The 26,272-nt window shown below is 29.7% G+C and overlaps 3 protein-coding genes and 14 non-coding genes across 17 annotated transcripts in view; all 17 read right to left on the bottom strand.

The window, feature by feature from the left end:
* Positions 1 to 960: 960 nt before the first annotated feature.
* Positions 961 to 12,611, bottom strand: LOC113367347 (neuralized-like protein 4). Its single transcript, XM_026608959.1, has 27 exons — positions 12,459 to 12,611; positions 12,281 to 12,382; positions 12,095 to 12,208; positions 11,884 to 12,021; positions 11,662 to 11,813; positions 10,563 to 10,695; positions 10,432 to 10,498; positions 10,274 to 10,362; positions 9,755 to 9,895; positions 9,439 to 9,647; positions 9,185 to 9,361; positions 9,005 to 9,095; positions 8,758 to 8,875; positions 7,632 to 7,731; positions 7,294 to 7,487; positions 6,744 to 6,908; positions 6,419 to 6,543; positions 6,227 to 6,339; positions 5,997 to 6,132; positions 5,794 to 5,935; positions 5,016 to 5,179; positions 4,758 to 4,914; positions 4,451 to 4,608; positions 3,816 to 3,983; positions 2,364 to 2,543; positions 1,186 to 2,273; positions 961 to 1,123 (listed from the first exon to the last, which is right to left on the bottom strand). The coding sequence occupies exons 1-27, from the start codon at positions 12,609 to 12,611 to the stop codon at positions 961 to 963; spliced, it is 4,737 nt and encodes a 1,578-aa protein (XP_026464744.1).
* Positions 12,612 to 14,588: 1,977 nt separating this feature from the next.
* LOC113367346 (guanine nucleotide-binding protein subunit beta-2-like) lies at positions 14,589 to 18,801 on the bottom strand. Its single transcript, XM_026608957.1, has 10 exons — positions 18,730 to 18,801; positions 18,508 to 18,653; positions 18,189 to 18,259; positions 18,053 to 18,115; positions 17,906 to 17,996; positions 17,718 to 17,792; positions 15,942 to 16,140; positions 14,931 to 15,060; positions 14,778 to 14,864; positions 14,589 to 14,701 (listed from the first exon to the last, which is right to left on the bottom strand). The coding sequence occupies exons 1-10, from the start codon at positions 18,799 to 18,801 to the stop codon at positions 14,589 to 14,591; spliced, it is 1,047 nt and encodes a 348-aa protein (XP_026464742.1).
* Positions 18,802 to 20,459: 1,658 nt separating this feature from the next.
* LOC113368164 (chitinase-like protein Idgf4) overlaps positions 20,460 to 26,272 on the bottom strand; it is a 93,983-nt gene continuing 88,170 nt past the window's right edge. The window contains exons 2-7 of the mRNA XM_026609733.1: positions 23,882 to 24,135; positions 23,486 to 23,618; positions 23,032 to 23,205; positions 22,368 to 22,536; positions 22,040 to 22,296; positions 20,460 to 20,776 (exon numbers count right to left, since the gene is read on the bottom strand). Of these exons, the coding sequence (XP_026465518.1) occupies positions 20,562 to 20,776; positions 22,040 to 22,296; positions 22,368 to 22,536; positions 23,032 to 23,205; positions 23,486 to 23,618; positions 23,882 to 24,135 (1,202 nt within the window). The 3' untranslated portion in view covers positions 20,460 to 20,561. The remainder of the gene's footprint in view (positions 20,777 to 22,039; positions 22,297 to 22,367; positions 22,537 to 23,031; positions 23,206 to 23,485; positions 23,619 to 23,881; positions 24,136 to 26,272) is intronic.
* On the bottom strand, positions 24,293 to 24,365 carry Trnar-ucu. Its single transcript has one exon. It is a non-coding gene; the product is annotated as a tRNA-Arg (tRNA).
* Positions 24,438 to 24,510, bottom strand: Trnar-ucu. The gene has a single exon. It is a non-coding gene; the product is annotated as a tRNA-Arg (tRNA).
* Trnar-ucu lies at positions 24,583 to 24,655 on the bottom strand. The gene has a single exon. It is a non-coding gene; the product is annotated as a tRNA-Arg (tRNA).
* Trnar-ucu lies at positions 24,727 to 24,799 on the bottom strand. Its single transcript has one exon. It is a non-coding gene; the product is annotated as a tRNA-Arg (tRNA).
* Trnar-ucu lies at positions 24,872 to 24,944 on the bottom strand. The gene has a single exon. It is a non-coding gene; the product is annotated as a tRNA-Arg (tRNA).
* On the bottom strand, positions 25,016 to 25,088 carry Trnar-ucu. The gene has a single exon. It is a non-coding gene; the product is annotated as a tRNA-Arg (tRNA).
* Positions 25,160 to 25,232, bottom strand: Trnar-ucu. Its single transcript has one exon. It is a non-coding gene; the product is annotated as a tRNA-Arg (tRNA).
* Trnar-ucu lies at positions 25,304 to 25,376 on the bottom strand. The gene has a single exon. It is a non-coding gene; the product is annotated as a tRNA-Arg (tRNA).
* Positions 25,448 to 25,520, bottom strand: Trnar-ucu. Its single transcript has one exon. It is a non-coding gene; the product is annotated as a tRNA-Arg (tRNA).
* On the bottom strand, positions 25,593 to 25,665 carry Trnar-ucu. Its single transcript has one exon. It is a non-coding gene; the product is annotated as a tRNA-Arg (tRNA).
* Trnar-ucu lies at positions 25,737 to 25,809 on the bottom strand. Its single transcript has one exon. It is a non-coding gene; the product is annotated as a tRNA-Arg (tRNA).
* Positions 25,881 to 25,953, bottom strand: Trnar-ucu. Its single transcript has one exon. It is a non-coding gene; the product is annotated as a tRNA-Arg (tRNA).
* Trnar-ucu lies at positions 26,026 to 26,098 on the bottom strand. Its single transcript has one exon. It is a non-coding gene; the product is annotated as a tRNA-Arg (tRNA).
* Trnar-ucu lies at positions 26,170 to 26,242 on the bottom strand. Its single transcript has one exon. It is a non-coding gene; the product is annotated as a tRNA-Arg (tRNA).

The raw sequence follows: 26,272 nt of genomic DNA, 5'->3' as shown, positions 1-26,272 counted from the left end.
CTGTGAAAGGCAATTTATACTTTATCGGCGATGGAATGAAAATACCTATATCGATGACGCTAAATGAATATGGTAATATTGATTTAACATTGGATATGGTAAACGTTTGTGATGATAAATCCAAATTAAAAATAGAATCTCAGAATAATTGCGATCCAAGTAAATGCCTCTCATAATAGCAGACATAAAACCATCGACTAATATTATTTAAGAATTATAATATAGGAGATACTAATTTAATATTTACTTAATAAAAATGTATATATATATATATATATATATATATATATATGTATATATATCTGATTAATTGATTGCAATCTTAGTTTATGTTTCTTAGAATGACAAATTGTTGACTATGATATTTAAAAATTTCAGTTATACATACTTATTTAACGCATATATAATTTTATATATATATATATATATATATATATATGCCTCTTGTGTATGTCATTATAAATGTTCTGTATATAGTATTATTAATTATAGTTACATTTATATATATTTAACTTGAAAAATAAATAAGTTTAAAATAATAAATATTGTATTTAAAAAAAAATCATTTGTGTTAAAATTTACATAAAATTATGTATGTGATATTTTCAGATATTTACAATATCAGAAATAAAAATCTCACATTTGATACCTCAACTTCTATTAGTAAAAGATTTTATTATTTTATATATATATATATATATATATATATATATAATATATAATATTAATATATATATATATATATATATATATATATATATATAATAATATATATATATATTCCTTTAAATATTCTACTATTTTCAATTTTAATTATAAAAAGTAATAAAGCATACGAACAAATTTCAATAATACTAGATAACAAAATAAAACATATTTTAAAAACAATGATCACAGTTCAAAGAAATAGAATAATTTCTTCATAAAAATAATTACCTATGCAACCAAGATATATAAAAATTACGAAATGACTAATTTCATTAACAACGCTTCTAAAACGCATGCGCCGGCTTCTTTCGTAACCAAATCCTGTTCTACAGAAGAACATGAAGATATGGATCCTGGACGAACTCGAACCTCAAAAGCCGTTGATATAGTATAAGTTTTGTTGCACATAGGAACACTAGAAAATACAGATATTGATCAATCCATGTTTATAATGAGTAAAAAATACTTAATACTTACTCATGAGTATTACGTAACCGCACTTCTAAATTTTCTTTTAATATCAATTTATTGCCTGTTGTCACACCCTTTTCAGAGAACACATGCGCATCATTAGAAGTTGGCAATGGTTGACCAAGATCTAATACTGCTCTAATTCTATCTACCTTGGTATCATAAAATGCTAATCTCCAATCTGCACAACTTGTTGATTTAGGTTTCAATTTAAAACGCACCCAGTCGCGATACCTATTGTTGTTGTTGCCACAATTAGAACAACAATAGCATTTGGGATAATCTGATGAGAAAAATGCTTCTGGTAATACAAGAGAATTTTTAAAATTTATTACACTCTGAAGATATGGACAATCTCGATCTCTAGTTGGACTTTCATCAATTTGCGATAGAGATGATGAACTAGGAAGTACATGAGCCATACTTGAAATGTCATTACATATGATATTTTCGTCATTGTAACTGCTCGTGATATTTAATGAATCTGGTGGGCTCAAATATGAAGCATTATTATTTTCATTAGATGGGATGTTATGACTAGATTGACTTCGTTGAATATTTATGTTCGTATTATGCTGTATCAAAAGGTTATCTTGCATATATTCAGAAATACCATCCATAGAAGTGCGGGATTGTATATTCAAATTTTCCACATGATTATGACTATAAACTGGATGATTGCTATCCATATATTCACTATAAGAATTTTCCATACGTTGAATTTCAATATTTATATTCTCATTTTCGCTCGTTGTCATGCAAGGTTTAGTAGCATTTTGAATTTCAAGATTTTTCAAAAAATTTTGAGAAACATTATCGTCTAAATTATCAATATCACATAAAGCAGCAGGACCACCTCGTGAGGTGCTGGGCATAGGTTCTAATTCGGATGTGTAATATGTCGAACTAGATTCTTTTTCATGTAATTCTAAATCAGCTTTCTCTTGCAAACTAGTCGATGGCTCAATTGTTATAAGATTCTCGGTGATAACATCATCTGTGACATGATTTTGCCTTGAATGCGAAAAGCTTTCAATATCATCAATTTCCAAACTTTGGTCAAGTCTTTCGGAATGCGATGTTACTATGGACACCTAAAATAATTATTGTATATTTAGTATAATAGCTTTCTGAGAAACCAAAGTAAAAACAATAATTTCATTCAGCAATTTATTTCGATTTACCTTTTCACAAGATCCATAAACGTCTATAATTGGAATTCCTTGTTGTGGCAGATCGGTAGCCATCACTCCCAAATCACTATTTCCGACAATTACACTAAACGAACCCGAATTTGACAACGATAAAGTTATAATGGTTCCAACTTTGATACTAGATAAAGCGCTACCATATTTTGATTTGATCTGAAAGCGAAACATTTAAACTAAAATATTGCAATAGACGACATAATAAATAAAATTTTAATAAAATTTACTCGAGTTGGCTTTCAAATCAGAAATAAATAAAAATTTACATTTAATTAATAATTAAAATTATTAACATTAATATAAAATAAAATATTTTATTGAATGTATTTTAACAATACATTAAGAACTGTTCGATACAAGCATAGATATAGAGACACAAAAACAATATCTGTATTTCCCAAAATATGATTTTATTCATTTATTGATTTAATTTATAACCCAGCATTCAATTAATTGCGAAGAAACGGTACGATTCCCAACTAATATCATTCACAGTTTCTCACAGTTTTGAATATTCTAAATCAATTCAGAATTTTTGGCTGCAATGCAAACAAAAGATTTTACATTGTAAAAAAACGGCTCGGCCGATAGTCGCGGAGAACTACTCAACGCGATTCCTTATCAAGTTTCATCAAACAGCTTATAAATTTTTAAAATCGGTAAAAGATCAAAAATATGCACACACAAACAGACATACTTTTATCAATTTTGGATTTCAAACGATTCATATGTGGGAGTAATAATGCTGAAACGTCACCAAAACACAAAATTAGCACATTGAATTTTTTGGCAAAAACATATACAGTAGTAAGTACTTCTCCTTTGAAAAAAAAAACTATATTCAGTTTCAAGCAAACTTTTACTTGTTAAAAATTAAAAAAAATAAAATTGAAACAATTTTTTTCCAAGAGCAATTATTTTGTTAAAACAAGCAGAAAGTTCTTTGAATCATTCAAATCGTACGCTTAAAAACTGCCATTTTTTGCACAATTAGCTCTGTATCTTCGAAATGACTGGACCTGCCTTTCCCAAAAAGTAATCACCCCTTCTCCCAATCATTACAAATTGAATATTTTTTAGATCATTCAAATCGGATACTCCATTCTCTCAAAAACTCGATTTCTATTTTCTGCACTCTTTGCTCTTTATCTCCGTAACGGCTGGACCTGCCTTTGCCAAAAACTCCCTATCAATAGGAATCAAATGTTTTTTGAATCATTCAAATCGGTTGATTCGTGCGCCCGAAACGCGAACAAGAAAATGCGGACACACAAAACACACACACACACATCGATTTTTTCTGAGGTATGCCAAAATGTTCGGAAACCTTCAAAACGAGGAGAAATGCAAAAATTTTGATTACCGATTTTCGGCCGATTACTACAACTAAAAGAACTTTTGAAAATATTTAATTAATATGATAAATACCTTAGTGCCCTGCACACATAAATAGTCACTCGCTACAACCCAAATGGGACCTTTCATCGCAAAAGCTGTTGATGGAAGTGGTATAGATTTGATTTGCTCTAAAGTCATGGACATAATTCCAACAACAATGCTTCCACTCCAGTTTTCTTTGAGAGAATCAATACGAATCTGAAACAAATATGTTAAATTGTAGAAAATAATGGATTATGTTTTAATATATTTTAAATATATATTCAGCTGAAAAAAGCAAATTATACTTATAGAACAATCACAAAATTAAACATAAAAAAATTACTAATAAGTAATATTAAAAACTGCTAAATAAATATTTAGCAATTTTTTTAAATGGAGTTTATTACTGTAAATGCCTAGTTATATTATAAGTAATATAACAAATCATTTACTATAATAAACTCCATTAAACTGAACATATTTTAAGAGTAGTATAAGTTTTTTTCTCATTGGATATTCATTGCAATAACGCAATGCTCAATATTTTTCCCAACAGATAGCAACAGAATTTGCTATGACAGTTGAATTAATTTTCTAAATAACTTTTATGCAGTGCTTTTCTAATACACAAAGAAAATATTGCATTCTATAAAATACAAAAACAAACAATTAAATTTACTTACCATAATCTGCTGTCCGCGTATTAAAGGTTTGTTAGTAAATACAATACCATTATTGTACGATTTAATTCTGCGAGCAATTTTCTTGCAAGAATTCAATTTGATATTCTTTCCAAAGTAATCACAGAATTCAAAATTGGGGCTGTCAACCTCAAGAGATTCTGAAAAGTTTTGTTAATTTTATAACTGTATACAAATATTAAATGCCCAACATTAATAAATATTTGTGGAAGAAAACATATAAACCATCTTCAAAATCAAATTAGTAATTTCAAAATAGTATTTTTCTATATAGATTTCAAGAAGTTACCTAACATAGAGTCATGTTTATTCACATGATCCATAGCAAAATCTAAAGAATCTTGCAATCTCAAAGCGCAAGGACGTAAAGGCGACTTAGGGCCTTGTAAAGATGTTATTTGTATACTAGATACAGAGCCTGATAACTCAATTACAACCCAAACCATCTGAAAAAAGATAAAAAATATAAGAAGCATTATAATAGCTTGCAATATTAAAATAGATAAATAATTGTGTGTATAAAATATTATTTATCAAGAATACTTGCCTCAGGAATTTGCTTGAATAGTACGCCAATTTCATCAGAATTTATAAATAACTTAATACTTCTAGTGGAAGTCAATTCTAAAGCTACTCTGTCACCAGTTCTCAACCAGTGTAATGATGGAGTAAAACTTCCAATGAGATTGTTATTATAATGTATATCGTTACCTGAAAGGAAATATATTTATATAATTATTATATTAATTATAAAAATATAATATTAAAACAAGTATGTATTAAGAGTTGATGTAAAAATCAAATTTCAAGATAAAAAATATGAGAAAGGCTAAATAAATGTGATGTAAGTTAATATTGAAATAAATATAAATAAGATTATGATTAAATCTGTAAATGATCTTGCTACTATTTTTTAAAGATTCAAGGATGCATTGGGTTCAAATCTTCATTGTTTTTAATATTCTCATTATTTTTTGTTGAAATAAGAAGCTATTCAGGATCATTGGCCTTGTTTGTGAAAGAGAGCCGACTTACGACAACAGTACTTAACAGGTTATTTTCTGTTACATACATTTTTTTGTACTTTGAATATGTAATAAAATATTATGTAATTTTCTAAAAAGTTTGTTCAAATATCTCTTCAAAGTAGTATTTTTTTAATACTTGAACATAACTTCAAACTTGATATAGCTCTCAACAGAAAATCTTAATTCACTTTGCATCGTTTCGATTTGCTAATGCATTGAAAGGTTTTACGGGTGATTTATAATTAACACAGCGATATTTAAGTTTGTGCATACATTATCTTACTGATAAATACTGACCTGTAACATACCACGTATCACTTGGAATATCCTTGATTAAACCTGGAATATTATTTCTAACAGTCTCTGAATCAATATTTAAATCAGTAATGCCAATTTTAATGCTTCCAGCAAGATGCGGTACATAATTTAATAACTTTACCTAAAATGAGGTCATAAAATTACTGTAAATAAACTTTGAGACAGAATAATTAAATAATTACCTCGAAGGGTTCATTATAAGCCAATGGAGTGCTGCTGAAAACTAAGCAATGCTGCAATCCTAAAATCAACTCTTTTCTTTTGGCTACAGTAGCGCTGTCACTTAAAGCCATATTGCGACTAAATACATTGGCAAATCTGAAAAAATTAATGATAGAGTTATTATATATATATATATATATATATATATATATATATATGTGTGTGTGTGTGTGTGTGTGTATGATTTCACCTATGGTAAACGTCAGCTTGAATATTTGGTTGAATTACAGATGTAGCTTGCAAACTAGCAGAATTTTCAGAAATTGCATAAGGGGCTCTGGCTTCATTTTGAACAATGGTTATCTATAAGAATAATTACAATACATATAAAAACATTATAAAAATGCAGATTTGTCTTTATATATAGTATAAACAAAACTACCTGTGTGCACATTCCATATAAATCAACAACAGCATATAAATTCCCAGCACGAATCTTACATGCCATTCCCTGATCAACACCATCCAAATAGAAGTGAACGAAACCTGACTGATTTCTTTTGACCCCTACAAAATTATTTAGTACAATTAATAAATAATCAACTACAAATCTGTTCTACATCTTCAATTTAATAAAAGGCTTTGTATTAATGCACCTAAATTATGTTAACTTCAACTATATCATAAGCATGTTAACTATAACATTTAACTATGAAAATATAAAAAGAATCATATATGTAAACATATTATATATAACAATAGCATACCTATTCTGGCACCTGCTCTTAATGAGTCTAGATCCATTGGATAACCATTTCGAATATTACATCCATTTTCCATTATTATAGCGCCACTCAACATCACCGTGTCTTGTTCTAAATCTGTAGCTGTTGTAGGCAATGAAATATCTTCAGGTCTTACAGCAGTTAGACCTAAAATTTTAATTAAAATATATAATATAATCGCATATCTGTGAAGTATTATTGAAGAAAAATGAAAAATCCAGCAAAAAATAAAATAAGTGTCCCAAAACTTCAATTGAAAGAGCAGTGCATTATTATATGCTTCTTCCATGTTAGACAAAGAAGTTAAATATTTATTGCAATTATGGTTTCATGGGTCATTTTAAGAAATTTTGCCAAAGAAACAAAAATTCAAAAGTTAGATTTCACTATAAATTTAAATATCAATCTCAATAAGAAGATTATCATAAGACGATTATCAACTATAATGTTCATGTATAAAAGAAAAATAAGTTGAAAAAAAAATATTGTCAATTAAATTATATGAAAGCGAATTATAATAAATAAAACTCACCAATTTCAATACTTCCACACCATCTTTCGACCAAAGTATCTAGGGTGACTTCAAACATTTCGCCATCTCTCAAAGGCCGATTTGAGAATACAATAGCATCATTAAATTCAGCATGGGCCCGTGGCCTGCACGCTGTAAGACCATTAGCGATAATCTGCGCATTCCTTCCATGTACTGCATTAAAACGTAGATCACTAAAAAAAGTTTAATAATTATTAATTTCAGCAACATCAATCTTGAACTCAATAACCAAGAGAAAAAATGTATTATTATTTCTATAAGATTTATACTGTATGCTTTCAAAATTGGAGCATATTTTATAATATTCTATGGAATACCTATATAGAGTAATGTTTGATACACTGGAATTCATAGTGTCAGGAGAACATAAATCGGATGAATATACAATACTAGCTTGGTAAGCTTGACCATACAAATCTGAAAAATATAAAATATATGATGATAAAAATTTCTTTCTTTAAATGTAGTACAAATTTGATTATGCAAATATAATAAATAACTAATCGTAAGTTGCATTATCATCCCGACATATGTGAATAATTGACTTAATCAATAAGGCATCAATATATTTTTTTGAGTAAATTATAGGAATACCTCGCGTTATATTGCTGTATTGAGCACTATAATATGAGAAACAATTGCAGATTAATTAATTTAGTACAAATTTATCAAACATTTTGAATAAATTAATTAAATATTATGCATTAGTGAAAAACGAACAAGCGCCTAATACATACACGGGGTTTTATCTAAAAGCAGGGTTGATTGATCCAATCTTTAATTAATTTTTATAATTAAACCACTTGTCGTAGGTCTCTAATATTTTAGTTTGTTAATTGAGACCAGGTAATCCATCACAATGGTCAAAAGTCAGCCAGTAATTATATTTTCAATTTTGATATCAAACGATATAGAATATTTGAAATATCTAGAGAACACCCAAATAGCAATTCGAAATTTCTGACTAAAATATATTAGCATTTATAATTATAAGATACTAAAATAGACTAGACTAGAAAACTAGAAAAATAATAAACTATAACAAAATAACAATAATAGAAATAGTAAGATAATAACAATAATAATAATAATAATAATAATGTTAGCGTTTACAAATTTATGAGATCATTGGGAAATTATGAAGCTGCTCACATAGTATAACGTGATTCTATTTTATTGCAATTTATCAAAACGTTCTTTTTGAGAGTATTTCCTGTATATTTTATGTTAATTAACTACTTTCGTAAACTTTTCCTGACAGTTTTCAAAATCAATACCAAATATTTTGTATTTCTTATTAGAAATGAATATAGAAATTGACTCAAAAAAAAGCATGTGATCAATAAAAGAACAATAGAAACAAAATAGGTAATAAAAAATTATGCCATAATTGAACTTTATGTTAAATATGTTTTTATAATAGATATCATGAATCAAGCATACCTACAACACCATAAATGCATTCAGGAACTTCTGTGGCTGCGGGTCCTTGATCAACACCATTAACATAAAAATGTAAAATACCTCCCTCTCTTCTTATTACACCGACTCTATCGCCAACCTGTAATAACATTTTGGTAAAATATTTGAATCAAACTTTACAAAATTAATACAAAAATTAATGTAAAAATTAAATCTATGTTCACAAAATCATTTAAAAAATAAGTTACAAAATGCTTTAATCACAAACCTGTAATCGATCTAAATTTTGTCCATAACTCTCAATAATCGTAATTCCATTGTGCATTATACCATTCCCAGTCATCATCCATGTACCAGTTCTATAATGAAAAATTAAATTATTTTAAAAATGTAATGTGAAATCTCTCTAGTAAATAAAATCTATTGCAAATGTAAAAATGCAACATGCCTGACATTGGTCATGGTAAATGGAAAGTCCAACTCTGAAGGAGCATGTGTTGTTACCCCAATTTCAATACTGCCAGCCCATTTTGTTATAATTTTTTCTAGGCGTACTTCAAAGAACTCATTCAAACGCAAAGGCCTTTGTGTTAAAACAACACCATTGTTGAAGTCATCATTTGCACTGTGAATAAAATACAAATATCCAATTAAAAAGTTTTCTAGTGGTGTTCAATAATTTATTGAGAATGTTTGTAGTACTTAGGCCTATGGACACTTCTTCCATTATTAATAACCTCAGCATGCATTCCACATATTGGATGAAATAATAAACGATCACTGTCATTTGTACTCCATGTTTCAATACCAGAATTAGCATAATCGCCACTGTTAGAATTGATTGAATTGAGCATGCTTCGTCTGGTAACTAAATTTTGCTGCTCCCTTTCATCTCTATCCACTATAGTCACCTACATAAAAGAAATAGAGAAAAAATACTTCATACTACTTAAAATATAGAGAAAAACTTTAAGGAAATATTATAAGCATTTAAAAAATAATTGAAAAATAATATTACTCTTATAGTCATTCCATACAGATCTATTACACCCCATAATTGTGGTGCAACCCGAATAGCAGCTACACCTTGATCGAGTCCATTTATGTAATAATGCAAGTTTCCATTTGAATGTCTGATCATGCCTACGCGATCGCCTACCTGGAAAAGTTTTCAATAAATAACTTAAATTATGTATGTAATATAGTGTTTTCTTTTCTATGAAATAAATATTTCTCAAGAAAAGTTTGTTTTCATAATGAAATGTAGTAGAATTCCACAGTGATGATCCATAAACTTTTTATTTTTAATCCCTCATAAAATAAAACAATTAATTTTAAAAAATTACAATCTTTTAAGAGCTTAAATAATCACATATGTCTTTTTGATTCAAGAATTTCAGTACTAAATAAAATAATCTTAATATGAACAAGCACAAAAACAAACTACAAAGTTAGAGCAATATATTTTGAATGATTTCTAACAAATATTTTGAAAAACTCAAAATATTTTTCTGGATAATTGGAAATGGTTTCTTACCCTCAATTCATCTAGGTTAAAATCCCCATATTCCCTGCGAGTACCTTTTCCATTTGTTAATATTCCACTTCCAGACATCATAATAGTGCCTACAAAAGATATTTTAATAAGTCCACAATTTTATGTATACAAAACAAACTTTGTAAAAAAAATATTACCACTTCTCATATTTGTCATGGTTGCTGGGAATTGTAGTGCTTCTGGATTGTGTGTAGTAACCCCAACCTTTTATGAGCATACTTATAAATAAATTTTTAAAGCCTCTTTACATATATTAGAAATGAATTACCTCTATACTTCCAGACCATTTATCAATTAGACGATCTATTCTTATTTCAAAAAGTTCATTATCACGAAGTGCTCTGTGAGTCATTACAACTCCATTATTGAACTCATCAAGAGGTCTTCTTCTTTCAGCAGTCCTTAAATAATGAAATATTTAAATACATGTTAACATAATGAATAAAAGCTATTTAAATTCTATATCTTCACTCACAAATTTATAATATATATATATATATAAGATGGATATTAGATTTGTTTAAAAAAAATTGTGTTTACTTTGTGCTGTATGAATTATTTGAAATAATGTTTTGAGAAATTTTAATGTAGCACTATGCATTACAATTAAAATTTACTTATTTATATTTAAGAAGTTAACTGTAGTATGGGTAAATAATTAACATCATAATTAGAAAATTCTAAAATGATTTTAAATTTTAATATATTGTTATTTCATGTGTACTTCATGGATAAGAAATAATTAGATGATATTCCGCAGTAAATAACAGAACATATGGGAAATACTGTACATATTTAGGGAATAACAGTACTTATTTAGCAAATTCTATCCGTATTTGTGGATATATGATATATATAGCAATTAACAAAAATAACCATTAATTATAAAGCAAATAAAAATGAAATAATTAGAATTATATAAAAATGTAATAATTAGTATATAATATAAAACACATTAGAAAAGATGATACTAGTATTTCAGTGCTTAAATAAAATATATTCAAATTAGAACACTTTATTAGAAAAGATGTGACTGGTATTTCAGTAATTACTTCAATAAAATAGAATTTCAATTAGAACTTTGTATTCTTTTTTATAATGTTATTATGAATATAATGAAATCTTCATAGCTTAAGATAAATCACAATTTTAGACTTTTAAACTTATCAACAGTATATTTTACAAATGAAAATAAAATATCTAGTTAATAAAAAACAATCACAATATTTAGTTACAAGAATTTATGTGTGAAAAAAAACATTGAATTATTAATTCAATATCGAGTTGAAATACCATTTAGCATATAATTAAGAATTCAAAATTAATATTTATGATAAGTTAAGCTTTTCCTAATTGATATTTCAAACCTTGCATTATCACTCAGTCGAATCATTGAACCACATCTTTGGTGAAAATGGAGTCTGTCATTTGGATCGGAACTTGCAATAGTTGCCGGACATACAGTATTTGTTACTGTAAGGGGAGTACTTAGATAAACACTAGAGTCATTATTATGTTCCTGCAAATACACAATAAAATATAAACAATAGCAGTACTGAATGAAAGTAGTAGGATGGTATTTTACATACAGGTTGTGTGTTAGTGCCTCTCATATATGTTACTTGCACACATTTTCCAAACAGATCTATTACAGCATAAACTACATGAGGTATGTTAAAAGCAGCAGGACCTTGAGATTCACCGTTAATATAAAATATTAATTCAGACTGAAAACAATTAGATTAATGTTAGCTTTTAGTAATTTAACTGTACGTACTTTATATATGAAGAAAGGCATACTTGACTAGTTCGCATAACACCCACTGTATTTCCCTCGTGTAATTTTTCTAAGTCTTTCCCATAAAACTCAGCAACAAAACTGCCATCCTTTAAAACAGACTCACCAGACATAATCTGAAATTTTCAAACTAGGTCAATTCTGCTTTGATGATATATTTTTAGATAGAACTTAGTATTTGTGTTCACCCATGAGCCATTTCGCAATTTTGTTGCACATGCAGGAAAATCTAATGTATCTGGATTGGAGGCCGTGACGCCAATGTCTATACTACCGCACCAAGAATTAACCTGAATTTGGTAAATAGTGGTAAATAATATTATTTAGGAATAGGCATTGCTCTAGATGTATAATATGAACAATTACTTTTTTGTCAATACGGACTTCAAACAGAACATCGTCTTTTAGAGGTTCAGCGCTTAAAACTAATCCATGGTTAAATTCACTAATATTTCGTGCGGCTGTACAATTGTTATTTGAAAGGGTGATGCATTCCCCGCATCTCGCGTGAAATGCCATAATTTAAATACCCTAGTAATTTAGCTAAATTTAGAATATTAACACATGTTTAGTTTGTATTGAAAATACACGGTCAATAAAATCAAAACATGTTTTGACAGTTCCCCTGACTCATGTCAAATTGTACAGTGTTATGTTAGGTAAAAGATAAGTGTTGCCAACAAGCAGGCGTGGCCTTGCGCAATTTAGACATAAAGAAACGGTAAAATTATTTGAAAATGAGAAATCTAATGAATTCATATTATGGGAATCAAAGTAGTCCATTAAATCCAAGACTTTAAAATATAATATATTCATATGTATTAATATTCAGTAAAAATATCATATTACTAAAATATATATAGCATGATAAAAAAGTTTAGTCACGTCTACTTAACTTCCTGTAGAGTAAGTTGTTTCATAGCAAGAAATATACAACACAAAGAAAAGCGCTTTACCAACGCCTAGAACAAAAAAATATAGTTTTTCCAACGAATACGACAATAATATTAGCTATGAAAAACATGAGTATATATAAAGATGTAACCAAATATTTATTTGAGTGCCAAAAATATTTATAGACAACTAAGTTAATTTATCAATTTAATTAAGCTAGTTATTTAATCTAATTAAAATTATTGAAATTTGAATTTATTATTATTTTAATCACTATTGAAAATGTAAGAATAGATTAAGTTAGTTATTCTATTAGTTAGTTATAAGGGATGACTGTATATTATTAAATAGATGTCAATAAAATCATATTAAAAAGAAAAAAGTTTTTTCATAAGACATTTCTCTTGTACCATACATGCGCATACTTTCCTCTGAAAATAATAAGTGCTACATATTAGACACATTGAATTATAAATCAGTGTCAAATATAATCTTGAGCTATAAACAAAATGCATCTATACTTTTACTAATTAGGAATCCTTCTCATCATTATAAGTCACTTTATAGTTTTCGGCATATATTAGGTTGTCAAATATCTCCCTTCCGCCTTTTTGTATTATAAACCAAGAGCAAAAAAGCGGAAGGGAGATATTTGACAACCTAATATAAATTAATATTGAATATTGAAAATAAAAACTTAATAAAATAATATTTTAAAAATTACAATTGCAAAAAATATTGAATTATATTAAATTTCATAATTATGATACAAAGTTGAGTGCAGAAAATAGAAATCGAGTTTTTGAGAGTACGGAGCATTCAATTCGAATGATTCAAAATATGTTCAATTCGTAATGATGGGGAAAAGTGGTGATTAGTTTCTGGCAAAGACAGGTCCAGCCTTTTTAGAGATACTGAGCTAAATGTGCCAAAAATGGCAGTTTTGAAAGATCTGAATTAAATGATTCAAAAATGCTTTTGATGTATTGACAAAACGATTATTTTTAAGTACAGTATTACAATTTTTTTTAATTTTCGAAAAATTTGTTTTTGAAAATCGAAAATAATTCGGATTTTAATTTTAATTTTAGTTAAAATTCCTAAACTCACTTATATATTTGAAAAAAATAATTTGATCTTTGCATTTCAGTTCATATAAATCTCAAAAATATGAGATAAGGTCCTTCATTCTATCTCCGCTTGATTAAGTTTTGTGTATTCTTTTTTCCTGTAAACTTATATAAACGTCATCGTCCAATTTATAAGCTATTTAGTCTATAAAATACGAATAATGAAAGTTATAATATTTATAATTATATAATAGGAAACATGTAATATTCTTCGAATATTTCATTACGGAATGAAAAGTTCCCGCAATTTGTTTTAAGGCACGACGCCGTGCACTACTAGTTTGCATATTGATTTAGAATTGTTATCAAAATTTGTTCTATAAAATAAAATCATCTAAAATGATTTATTGTTTTAGAAATATGAAACACAGCTTCACCATACAAGAAATATAAATTTCGGCTTTTACATTTAATTTAAATTTTTCTGTATCATGGTCTAATTTAAAAAAAATATTCGCTAACAAGAACGTTTTTATGCGGTGAGCCAAATTCGCACGTTCTGATCCCAGCTACAAGATGCTAAAGCCATTCCATTCTTTGATAAAGAAACTGATGTCACTCTATTTTCGTGGCCCGATAATGTACCTAAAACACTCATGATAATTAATATTTAAATATCACTTATATTATTAAAAGATAAAAATGAATCACAAATAGTTACCCATGGTCTGCCCTTTTAACAGATCCCACATATGAATACTTTTATCGATTGATCCACAAAGTGCAATACGACCACTTAGAGACACAGCTGAAGATAAAATATTTGTTATAGTGCAATTATATAAAAATCTAAGTTTAAGTGTTTATAATTTACCACACGATGTGAATCCAGCATTTGGATTTGTAGAAGATATTTTTGTTAGTTGCTGGTCTGATCTTACATCAAAGAGGATAGAAGATTTATCTTCGGATGCCGATACAAATGCTTGTTCGTTTGGATGAAACTGAAATATATTATTTATGTATAATAAACGATTTGAAACAAAAGTTTACTTTTTGTTAATCTTCTGAGTGATATTGAATTGTTTTCCTCCATAATTGGAAAAAAGTATTTGTGCATATTTAAGCAAACTTTGCTTTCGTTGTCGTTCTGCCGAAAAAAGCTGTACCGATTTTAAAAACATAAGCCGTTTTGGCTTATAAAGCCTAAACACTTAAAGGATAATTGATAAAATTAAAGCACGCGTCGATTATAGGTAATAATCATTCAAATTAATTCAATTAATTTTTAATTAATTTAATTTTAATTAATATTTAAAAATTAAATTAAATGACTTTCAAAATTGGCTGTTTTTTGGTAATTAAATTAGTTAAAAATATCCAAAACTATTTTTAAAATTTCAAATGTTACATAGATATTTTACTGTTGATATGGAATAGTTTTATGTGAAATTCTGCCTGTTTGTAACTTCGAAAAAAATATGTAATATGGTTTCAGATGGAATTATATCAAAGATTTTGTCTCTCTAATGAAATTTAAAAAATTTAAAGTTGTTTATTAAGTTCCGGTAGGGTAAGTTGATTGTAGTAATTGCAAAAAAATCGAACATGAAATTTTTTATATATTTTTACGTCACAGAAGTTTCTGAACGTGATTGCTTTAAAAAAATGTTCATGATTCTCAAAAAACAAATCTAAATTCAAAAATTTCAAATTTTTCCAAAAAAAAATTTTTTTTTTCAAATATTTCAAAATTTCTCAAATATCTAAATTTGAAAAAATTTCAAAGTTTTCTTTTAAATTTAGTTTTTGTTACCAGAAGTTCCAGCAATTTGCCTTAAGGCACGATGCCATGCACCGCATGTTGAGTTAATTTATTACTTACACAAATTCCATTAACATCAGCCGAGTGGCCAAAAAAGCAATTTGCCATTTTGGGTTGACGCAAGTCCCACAAACGGCAAGTGCTGTCAGCACTACCCGTTACGTAGCAGCCGGTTGAGGCCAAGGATATGCAGGCAACTCCTCCGGTGTGGCCCAAATATTCGCCAGTTTTGCGACCAGTCTCCAAGTCCCATTTACAACTGAAATTATAAATGATTAATGGCAATTAATATTGTCATCTAATTTGTAACATGTGGCTCAGTCATAACCCTTATAATACGTGGACTACTAGTCGAGTTCAAAAAAGTGCCATAACATGAAAGGCGACTGAGACGTCACTGGGTGAAGGAGCGTTGCCGAGAACCTTCGTATACTCTCGATTGCTACGTTAGCTCGTGCTCGAATACTCTCTACGCATCATGTAACCATGATAACTATTATGACATTCAAGCAAACGAGAGTTTTCGACGGTTCTCGGTAACGTTCGTTCACCCGGTGACGTCACAATTGCTTCTCATGTTTTGACACTTTTTAACAGACAAAACATATGAGTACTAGCAGTCCATGTAGTATAAGGTCTATGGACTCAGCAATTAGCCGTTTGTAGACGTTATTATATCCGCTATAAACATATGAAATAACCAGAATCACAAAGTTGTTGTGCTCTACACTTTCTCAACTCCTCTTATTATAAGTTAATTCATTATTAAATTGATTACCTACATATTAATGATGTAAAATATATAATAAAGTGCATAAACACGTTCCCTATATCTACTAGTTTAATCTAGTAGTTTAGTAAATATCCCATCCAACTCTTCTTCTATTTCTACCTGAATCTCCAATTTTCACATAAAGCAATGTATTACGTAACTTATCTACGTGAATGAATTTTATAAATTTTTGTTTTTACAATAATGTCTATCCAATTGTATTGATTGAATATGACTATAATTTGTTTTGTTTGCAACATTTTTCGCTGAAGAACTTATGTAATACAAATTTTATTTTTCATGATTCGATGAATATTTGTTTGTTTAACACGTTCACGCCGGGGCCGATTTTCGTTTGTTTTGTTATGAGGCGGCGCTGAAATAAACATCGCGCTTCATCTGGCGGCGCGTGATTATTGCCTATTCAGACCTGCATACGCCTTGTTTGTTGCTCTGCAGTACAGTGAGATCTTATTGTGCAAGTTTTGTAACTTGTGCCGTTTTTTTCATTCTGACCACAAATTTCCGACAGTAAATATAATTAGAAAGGTGATTAGAATGTTTTTTTAATTTTTACCCTTATAAAAAATGGATAACATAGATATGGAAATAAGTGATTCGGATGAATCTATAATTAGAAGCAAGAAAAGAAAAGTGGCAAGATTACGAATAGTTTCTTCCTCTTCAGACGAGGATTTTGTTAATTTTATCAATGAAGAGAACGAGTGTTCATTCAAACAATATTAGATTTTATGTTATTTTAACCGTATTTGAGTTTTTTGTATAATACTGTATTATTATGTTTGTTATTGAACAAAACTTATAGTTCTGATACATTTTTGATTATAATTATTATTAAAAATAAATGTTTTTAATGACAGTTTAGTGTGGGTCACCGGTGACCCGCGCCGCCCGATGAGACAGTTTAGTGTGGGCACCGGTGACCCGCGCCGCCCGATGAGACAGTTTAGTGTGGGTCACCGGTGACCCGCGCCGGCGCGAACGTGTTAAATAACATTATTTGTAATAATATGAAATACTAAATATAAAAATTTAACACTTACATTTTTGCATCTCCTGATCCAGTTATTATATTTTTATCATCAAGGAATCTACAGCTGCTCAAAAATCCTTCATATCTATATAAATGAATACATTATAAATATTTATAATATATAATATATGTTTACAAGATACATATATATATATATATAACCCTAAATGAATAAATTATTTTATTAAAAAGTTTTACCCCGCCAACTCTCTAACCATTTTAGGGATTCCAGAGCTATCTTTATTTTCCAAATCATATATTGTACACATATTATCCATACCTCCACAAGCTAAAATAATAAAATAAAGATTATGAAAGAAAAATATATTTAATACACGATCTTACCAACGAATTTTCCAGAAGGTGCAAAAGCCACACTCATAACCCAGGAAGAGCGTAATGGTATTACTATACAATAACACATTATTTGTTAAAATTTTAAAATTACAAGTGTTAAAATTACATAAAACCTATTACGTACTCTGTATTTTATTACTGGTCCATGTATCCCAAATAATTAGTTTTCCATCCAATGATGCTGAAACACAGTTTCTAAGAAAAATAAATTAAAAAGTTTTAAAGCAATAATAACAGTATTTTATATATAATGAATTTATAATATGTAATATAAAAAAATGATTTATGTTTTGTAACTTTAATTAGCGAGTACTGACAAACAATAAATATACTATAGTAAACTGAAACTATTTGGAAACTGGACTAATGGAAATTAAACACAATTTGGCAATTGGAGACAGCTTTTACTTTTATTTCATCAATACTTATTTCATTTTATTTACCTGGAATCATCACTAAAATGCACTGCATTAACTTTGTTAATATGACCTTTCAGCAACCGTTTGGTCGACATTTTAACTTTTGGCAATGCTGGAACATCACCGCACTTTTCTTCAAAAGTACAATCCGCTACCTTACCTTGTTCTGCCTGCGAAATAGATCACGATATATTAGAAGATATATTAGATTTTTTTCAATTTTTTACGATTCCAAATATATGTAACTTTAATTTTCTCAAATAACTCATTCAACTCCGTTTGCAACGCTTTTAACTCCTCGTTTGCCTTTGGCGCCATACCGCTTCGTTGAAGTATTAATTATAACTGTCGCAAATGTTACAAAAACATGAAAATGCTCAAAACATGAATATTGAACATCTATTATTAGTTCTTTGTCGTTCACCATTCTTAATACTAATCCAATTAAATCAGCACTCATAAGGAATCATTGTGTGCCATTAGGTGAATTACATACGCATCGTGGCATAAATTATTTGAAACACCTGTGCTAGAAACAACCAATCATAATGTGATAAAGTTTGACCGATAATTGAACATTTATTGTTATTTTAAATAATATGAATCATAGATTTATAAAACTTTATTATATGGGTTTCTTAACTTCTAATAGGTTATCTTATTGAAAAATCAAGTTTTTGTGGATTATCAATAAGATGCATTAGAGCTATTAAATATTGAGCTTAGTTCCAATATACGAGTAATCTTGAAATATTTCAGATCAGATAAGTTATCAGATTTAAGTAAATCTAAATCTTTTGATAATATAATTGAAAAAGGCGTTTGGCACCATAATTGTGCGTTTGAATGTGAACCAACATTTAACATTTCGTAGACGTTTTGCGATTTTAAAATTTTAAAAGCCATCATCAGACAATATGTCGAGCTGTTTCTTTAGTATTAGCAAAAAACAGCAAAATATATCATCCACGTTTTCACAAAAATTTCTTAATCAATTTTGAAAATTTTGTATTGATTTTTGTAAATATCGTCCGAGTCCTTTTTTGAAATTAATTGTGAACAGAAAGATTTTGACAAAAAAATTGTATGATAATAAAATTCATGGTCTAAATCGCAATAAACATCCTGAAATATTTCGGATCTATAAAGAGTCATCTCTAAAAATCTTCATCCTTATTTATTATCGACACATAATGGATATATAATAAGGAATGTCCTTACCTTAAGGCAAAATGACACTTGCGCCCAGTTTAATTCTGTATTCTGAACCTATAATAAAATATGGGCATTTTATGTCAAAAAATTTTATATTACAAATAATTTACGAGTTATAAATTAGAATAGTCGAATGAGTATCAAAACATTGGATGAATTACAGAAATTGCATTTTTAGATATTATTTTTTTAACATATTAATATAGACATAGTAATATATTTAGATATACATAATAATATATTTAGATATTAATTTTTTATATATTAATTTATATTATAAATAATAGGCATATATTATAGTGAAATTTTAACGTTTTTTTAAGGTTTATTTAAATTATAAAATGTTCATATAATTTTTACAATTTCGAAAAAAAATCACAGGAAACGTAATTACAAATTTCGCAAGATTTTAAAATGTTCAATTATTTCGAAAATTTTAATTAATCTGCAATTTTCATAAATATCCAGTTTTACCAATCTATTCATTTTTTAAAATGTTTTTAAATAATACTGATATTTTTCAAGTGATACCTCACAGTTTACACACCTCTTCAAGTGAATTAATTACTTTTTATCGAAAACATTAATTTAAGTTAGTTATATTCGAATGCGATAATTTAGAATTATTTTAACCTTTTACTTCTTAATAAAACTATCCAATAATTTTTCAAACATTTATTTCAAAAATATATAATATTATAATAATGATGCATTTTGTCATATTTATTATGATCAAATCACGAAGATATGAATATGTTTGAATGAACGATTGAATGCTTATCATAAAATATTTATAAACTTAAACTTCACTTATAAATATCAAGAAAAATATTTAGTTACATGATACGTTATCGAATTATGAATTAGAGTAGTCGGTATTTAGCGGCGCGAAGAATTGGGAATTTATCACCAGAGCAGACACCGCGGAAATCGTCGAATCCTAAATCGATAATAGCAATACCACCGAGTCCTTTGGCGCGTACGTAACCAGCCTTGTTTCCAGCAGTATCAGGATCTTCGTACGATACCCACATTCCATGCTCACCACTGTCATCAGGTAGGCGGAAAGCATATGTTCCTGTAATAATAATAAGAAACTTTAGCAATAGTAACAAATATACAAAATATTTTATGAAAAAATCCCTAACAATTTCTTGAACATATTAGATATACAAATCTGTTTATATTTAAATTAAATTAAATTAAATTAAATTAAATTATAGAATTTTTAAAGCTAAACGAGTTGTCGTAGGGCCGTAATATTTTAGTATGATCTAGAAGACTATGGTATCTACCATCAAAAAAATAATAATAAAAATTGTCGAATTTTTTTTTTTAAAACTTTATTACAAGAAAACGGTCCGGCCGATCTTTACTAAAAACTAATCAGCACGATTCCCAACCAATATCTATCGAATGGTTTTGAATTTTCAGAATCGATTCAGAATTACGGGCTAAAACGTGGACGAAAAAATTTTCACTTTTCTGCAATTTACAAAGAAAAGGCTCGGCCGATCGCCGCACAAAACTCAGAAACGAAAGTCCTCATCGAGATACATCGAATGGCTTTTAAATTTTTGAAATCAACCATCCGTTTTGGAGAAAACGCCGATTTACGGCGAAAAATATGTTAACACACACACACATACACATACACACACATACTTTTTCCAAATTTGGTCTCATTCGATTCAGAATGGCTTGAAACGTCGAGAAAACATAAAATTGGCGAATCGGATTTTTTTATGAAAACATAAACTTCTCCTTCGGGAAGTTAAATATTTGATATTTTAATATGAAATTGATTCAATACGATTTAACACATATAATTTAACTCTGCATTAATTTTAATTGTTTTAAAAAGGAAATAGGTTTTAATAAGATAATTGCGTTATTTCTCAAATACTGCTTCGAAATCTTCTTTAATTACAATTTTAAAGAAGGTTAGGTCACGTAGAGCAAATGTTCTTGTAAATATAACATCAAAAATTACATACCAGAAGTAAAAAAAATCACAAAAATGGAATTTATTTGTAATTTGTACTTGAAATGTGCAAACATTATCAAACAGATTAATATAATTATTAAAAAAAAAGATGTTTTTAATCATTCAAACCATGCTTGACAAATCTATTTGTAGGGCCAACAATTGTATTTATTAAATTAACTACTATTATTTTTTTCAGTCAGAAATTAAATATTCATTTATTTACAAAAATTGTAACTACTAATTATTGTTCTTGCATTACAATTAACGCATAATAATCACAAAAATTCATTGCGCCAATTTTAATTATTTAAAACCAATTTTATCAGTAGGTAAACCATTATCTGCACATACCATAACGTTTGGATGGATCAGTAACCTTTCTCAAAGCAGCGTCTGCACCTTTAAGATTATTAGGATTGCTCAATTTAGCACAAACTTCTGGATAGCTGAGAAGTCCGGGGAGTTTAGATTGTGGTCCTTCTTCTCCTGGGCCATCACTGGTTAGTGGAGGGACACCAGATATGGCGGAATCTGATGTGAGTTTCCATGTACGTCCGAATGTTGGGATGCCAAGGATCAATTTAGAGGCAGGGGCTCCAGATTCAATCCTAGATACAAAATGATAAAATAATTTTATTATAGATAATATTTTACTGAATCTAGATTACGATTTTCTTACCAGTAGGCTACTTGTGCATCAATGTTGCTTTGAGGATTGCGCTCATGCAAAGCATAGATTGGACTAGTGTAGTCGGCTTCTTTTGGGTTTCTTTGAGGGGTCATAAAGTCGTATGAGTGCATGATGACGAAGTCCAAGTTGTTGATGATCATTCGAGTGTCAAAGAAGTCTATCAAATTTAAAAAGTCAATTTAAAACTGAGGGGTCGAAGCCATTAAAACAAATGCATTGTTTGAATGGCAAACTCATTTATGATTATTCGATCCTAATTTTCTTAACTTTAGATCAATTGCTATAACCAATTATGTCAGAGATTTTAATTAAATTTAAATTTAGTATACAATCGCAGGATCTAAGAGTAAAGGATAAAAAATATCAGAATGATGTAACGATTTTCTTCCTAAGCATTGTTGCATATAACTAAATAATATATAATCATTGATAAATAAATTCCAATAATAAAAATCTATCAACTACAGATAGTTTAATCATCGGGTTCTCATCTAAAGAAAAGTTTTAAAGAAATATCAAATTTCTCAACGTCTGTTCCTTTGAGCTTTTGTTATAGCTATTGATTAGCTTAGTTGTGCGAAACTTTAAACAAAAATGGTTACTATATTATTATAATTTATATTTACATATACTGGTATTTTAGTATCATTACCTGTGGCATTAACATTGGGATTGACAGCAGCGGCGACTGCATATCCGTCATGTCTGAAAGCATTTTTCAAATCACGAACAAGTGATATAAAATCTTGTTTGTGTTCTTCTGCTTTCTCATCAACAACGGTACTGCCACCTCCGAAAGTTTTCTTCACACTGTGCCAAAATGAGCCTAAAAGAAATATATATCAAAATAATAAAATATTAGAAGTTGGACCTAACTATTACTTGATATGATACAGAAGAACCATTTATATATTTTTGCACAATAATTTAGGTTTTCTAATATTAAACTCCAAATTTACCAATAAGAAGTATATAGGGTACAAAGAAATATGAGAATTAAATCATATTATAAGGAGTTTGTAACTCGATATTTTATTAGAAAATTATTATTCTAAAATTACTTATAATAATGAATCTAAGGTAAATAAAATAATATAAAAACTTACCAAATCCAGAGCGAATCTTCTTTGGCTTAGATGGAGGGAAATTCCAAGACAAAACAAGACCATCAAAATCGTAGCTCTTTACAAGTGAATATGCAGAGTTAATGAAAGTTGTACGATGTTGACTAGATTCCAACTAAAATATAAAATTTAATATATAATTTCAATCAATCTCGTTGAGAGGGCAACAAAATTAGTTTTGAAAAAAAGAACTAATCTATATACAGCCAAATTAAAACCGATGCTTGTTGCATTGTAGCGATAGAGTTTGAAGATAGAGTTTCAGATCATATAGAAATTAAAATGATAAAATGATAAACATGAAAATATTAGGGAACAAATAAGAAATATTACTTCAGCGCATTATTAAGTAATATAATAATATGACAGAATTCTCACCATGGTTAAATATTTTTCTTTATCATCGCCGTAATCAGCATCAGTTCCAACTGATAACAAAACTTTAAGACCAGGGTAACGTTTTTTCATTGTAGTCATTTCGCGGAATGTTTTGTGACCGGTATCCAAGTCCAAATTTTCATTTAATGATATCAGTTTGAAATTTTCTGCGTGAATACCTGCATGTCCATAAACCAAATGGGTGCAGAAAGATAATGCTGCGTCAACATCAGCTGGTATCATTTTTCCGAGACCTAAAATTTTAAAAAGAAATCATGTTTTCAATTCACGATTGAATAAATTAAATTTCTAAAAAGCTAATACTTTTGTTAGACAAATCAAATCGTCGACTTTTTCAAACCTTAAAGGTTTAAAAAAATATTTTGAAAATAAAATAGAAAGATTACAAACCATCCCTTGCGGGGATCGAACCCACGACCTTTGGATTAGAAGTCCAACGCGCTATCCGCTGCGCCAAAGGGACTACGCTTGGGCGATATAAAGAAAGAAACGACAATAAAAATGGCTTTCGACTAAAAATAGAAAGAATACAAACCATCCCTTGTGGGGATCGTACCCACGACCTTTGGATTAGAAGTCCAACGCGCTATCCGCTGCGCCAAAGGGACTACGCTTGGGCGATATAAAGAAAGAAACGACAATAAAAATGGCTTTCGACTAAAAATAGAAAGAATATAAACCACCCCTTGTGGGGATCGAACCCACGACCTTTGGATTAGAAGTCCAACGCGCTATCCGCTGCGCCAAAGGGACTACGCTTGGGCGCATCAAGAAAGAAACGACAATAAAAATGGCTTTCGACTAAAAATAGAAAGAATACAAACCATCCCTTGTGGGGATCGAACCCACGACCTTTGGATTAGAAGTCCAACGCGCTATCCGCTGCGCCAAAGGGACTACGCTTGGGCGATATAAGGAAAGAAACGACAATAAAAATGGCTTTCGACTAAAAATAGAAAGAATACAAACCATTCCTTGTGGGGATCGAACCCACGACCTTTGGATTAGAAGTCCAACGCGCTATCCGCTGCGCCAAAGGGACTACGCTTGGGCGCATCAAGAAAGAAACGACAATAAAAATGGCTTTCGACTAAAAATAGAAAGAATACAAACCATCCCTTGTGGGGATCGAACCCACGACCTTTGGATTAGAAGTCCAACGCGCTATCCGCTGCGCCAAAGGGACTACGCTTGGGCACATCAAGAAAGAAACGACAATAAAAATGGCTTTCGACTAAAAATAGAAAGAATACAAACCATCCCTTGTGGGGATCGAACCCACGACCTTTGGATTAGAAGTCCAACGCGCTATCCGCTGCGCCAAAGGGACTACGCTTGGGCACATCAAGAAAGAAACGACAATAAAAATCACTTTCGACTAAAAATAGAAAGAATACAAACCATCCCTTGTGGGGATCGAACCCACGACCTTTGGATTAGAAGTCCAACGCGCTATCCGCTGCGCCAAAGGGACTACGCTTGGGAACATCAAGAAAGAAACGACAATAAAAATCGCTTTCGACTAAAAATAGAGAGAATACAAACCATCCCTTGTGGGGATCGAACCCACGACCTTTGGATTAGAAGTCCAACGCGCTATCCGCTGCGCCAAAGGGACTACGCTTGGGCGATATAAAGAAAGAAACGACAATAAAAATGGCTTTCGACTAAAAATAGAAAGAATACAAACCATCCCTTGTGGGGATCGAACCCACGACCTTTGGATTAGAAGTCCAACGCGCTATCCGCTGCGCCAAAGGGACTACGCTTGGGAACATCAAGAAAGAAACGACAATAAAAATCACTTTCGACTAAAAATAGAAAGAATACAAACCATCCCTTGTGGGGATCGAACCCACGACCTTTGGATTAGAAGTCCAACGCGCTATCCGCTGCGCCAAAGGGACTACGCTTGGGAACATCAAGAAAGAAACGACAATAAAAATGGCTTTCGACTAAAAATAGAAAGAATACAAACCATCCCTTGTGGGGATCGAACCCACGACCTTTGGATTAGAAGTCCAACGCGCTATCCGCTGCGCCAAAGGGACTACGCTTGGGCGATATAAAGAAAGAAACGACAATAAAAATGGCTTTCGACTAAAAATAGAAAGAATACAAACCATTCCTTGTGGGGATCGAACCCACGACCTTTGGATTAGAAGTCCAACGCGCTATCCGCTGCGCCAAAGGGACTACGCTTGGGCGCATCAAGAAAGAAACGACAATAAAAATGGCTTTCGACTAAAAATAGAAAGAATACAAACCATCCCTTGTGGGGATCGAACCCACGACCTTTGGATTAGAAGTCCAACGCGCTATCCGCTGCGCCAAAGGGACTACGCTTAGGCACATCAAGAAAGAAACGAC

The sequence above is a fragment of the Ctenocephalides felis genome, unplaced genomic scaffold, assembly GCF_003426905.1.
Source record: "Ctenocephalides felis isolate EL2017-DRISC unplaced genomic scaffold, ASM342690v1 CF-g0.4_SCAFFOLD_01170, whole genome shotgun sequence".
NCBI classification, from domain to species: Eukaryota; Metazoa; Arthropoda; class Insecta; order Siphonaptera; family Pulicidae; genus Ctenocephalides; species Ctenocephalides felis.
Note: the sequence above shows the minus strand (reverse complement) of the source record. Positions and strands in the feature narration are given on the sequence as shown.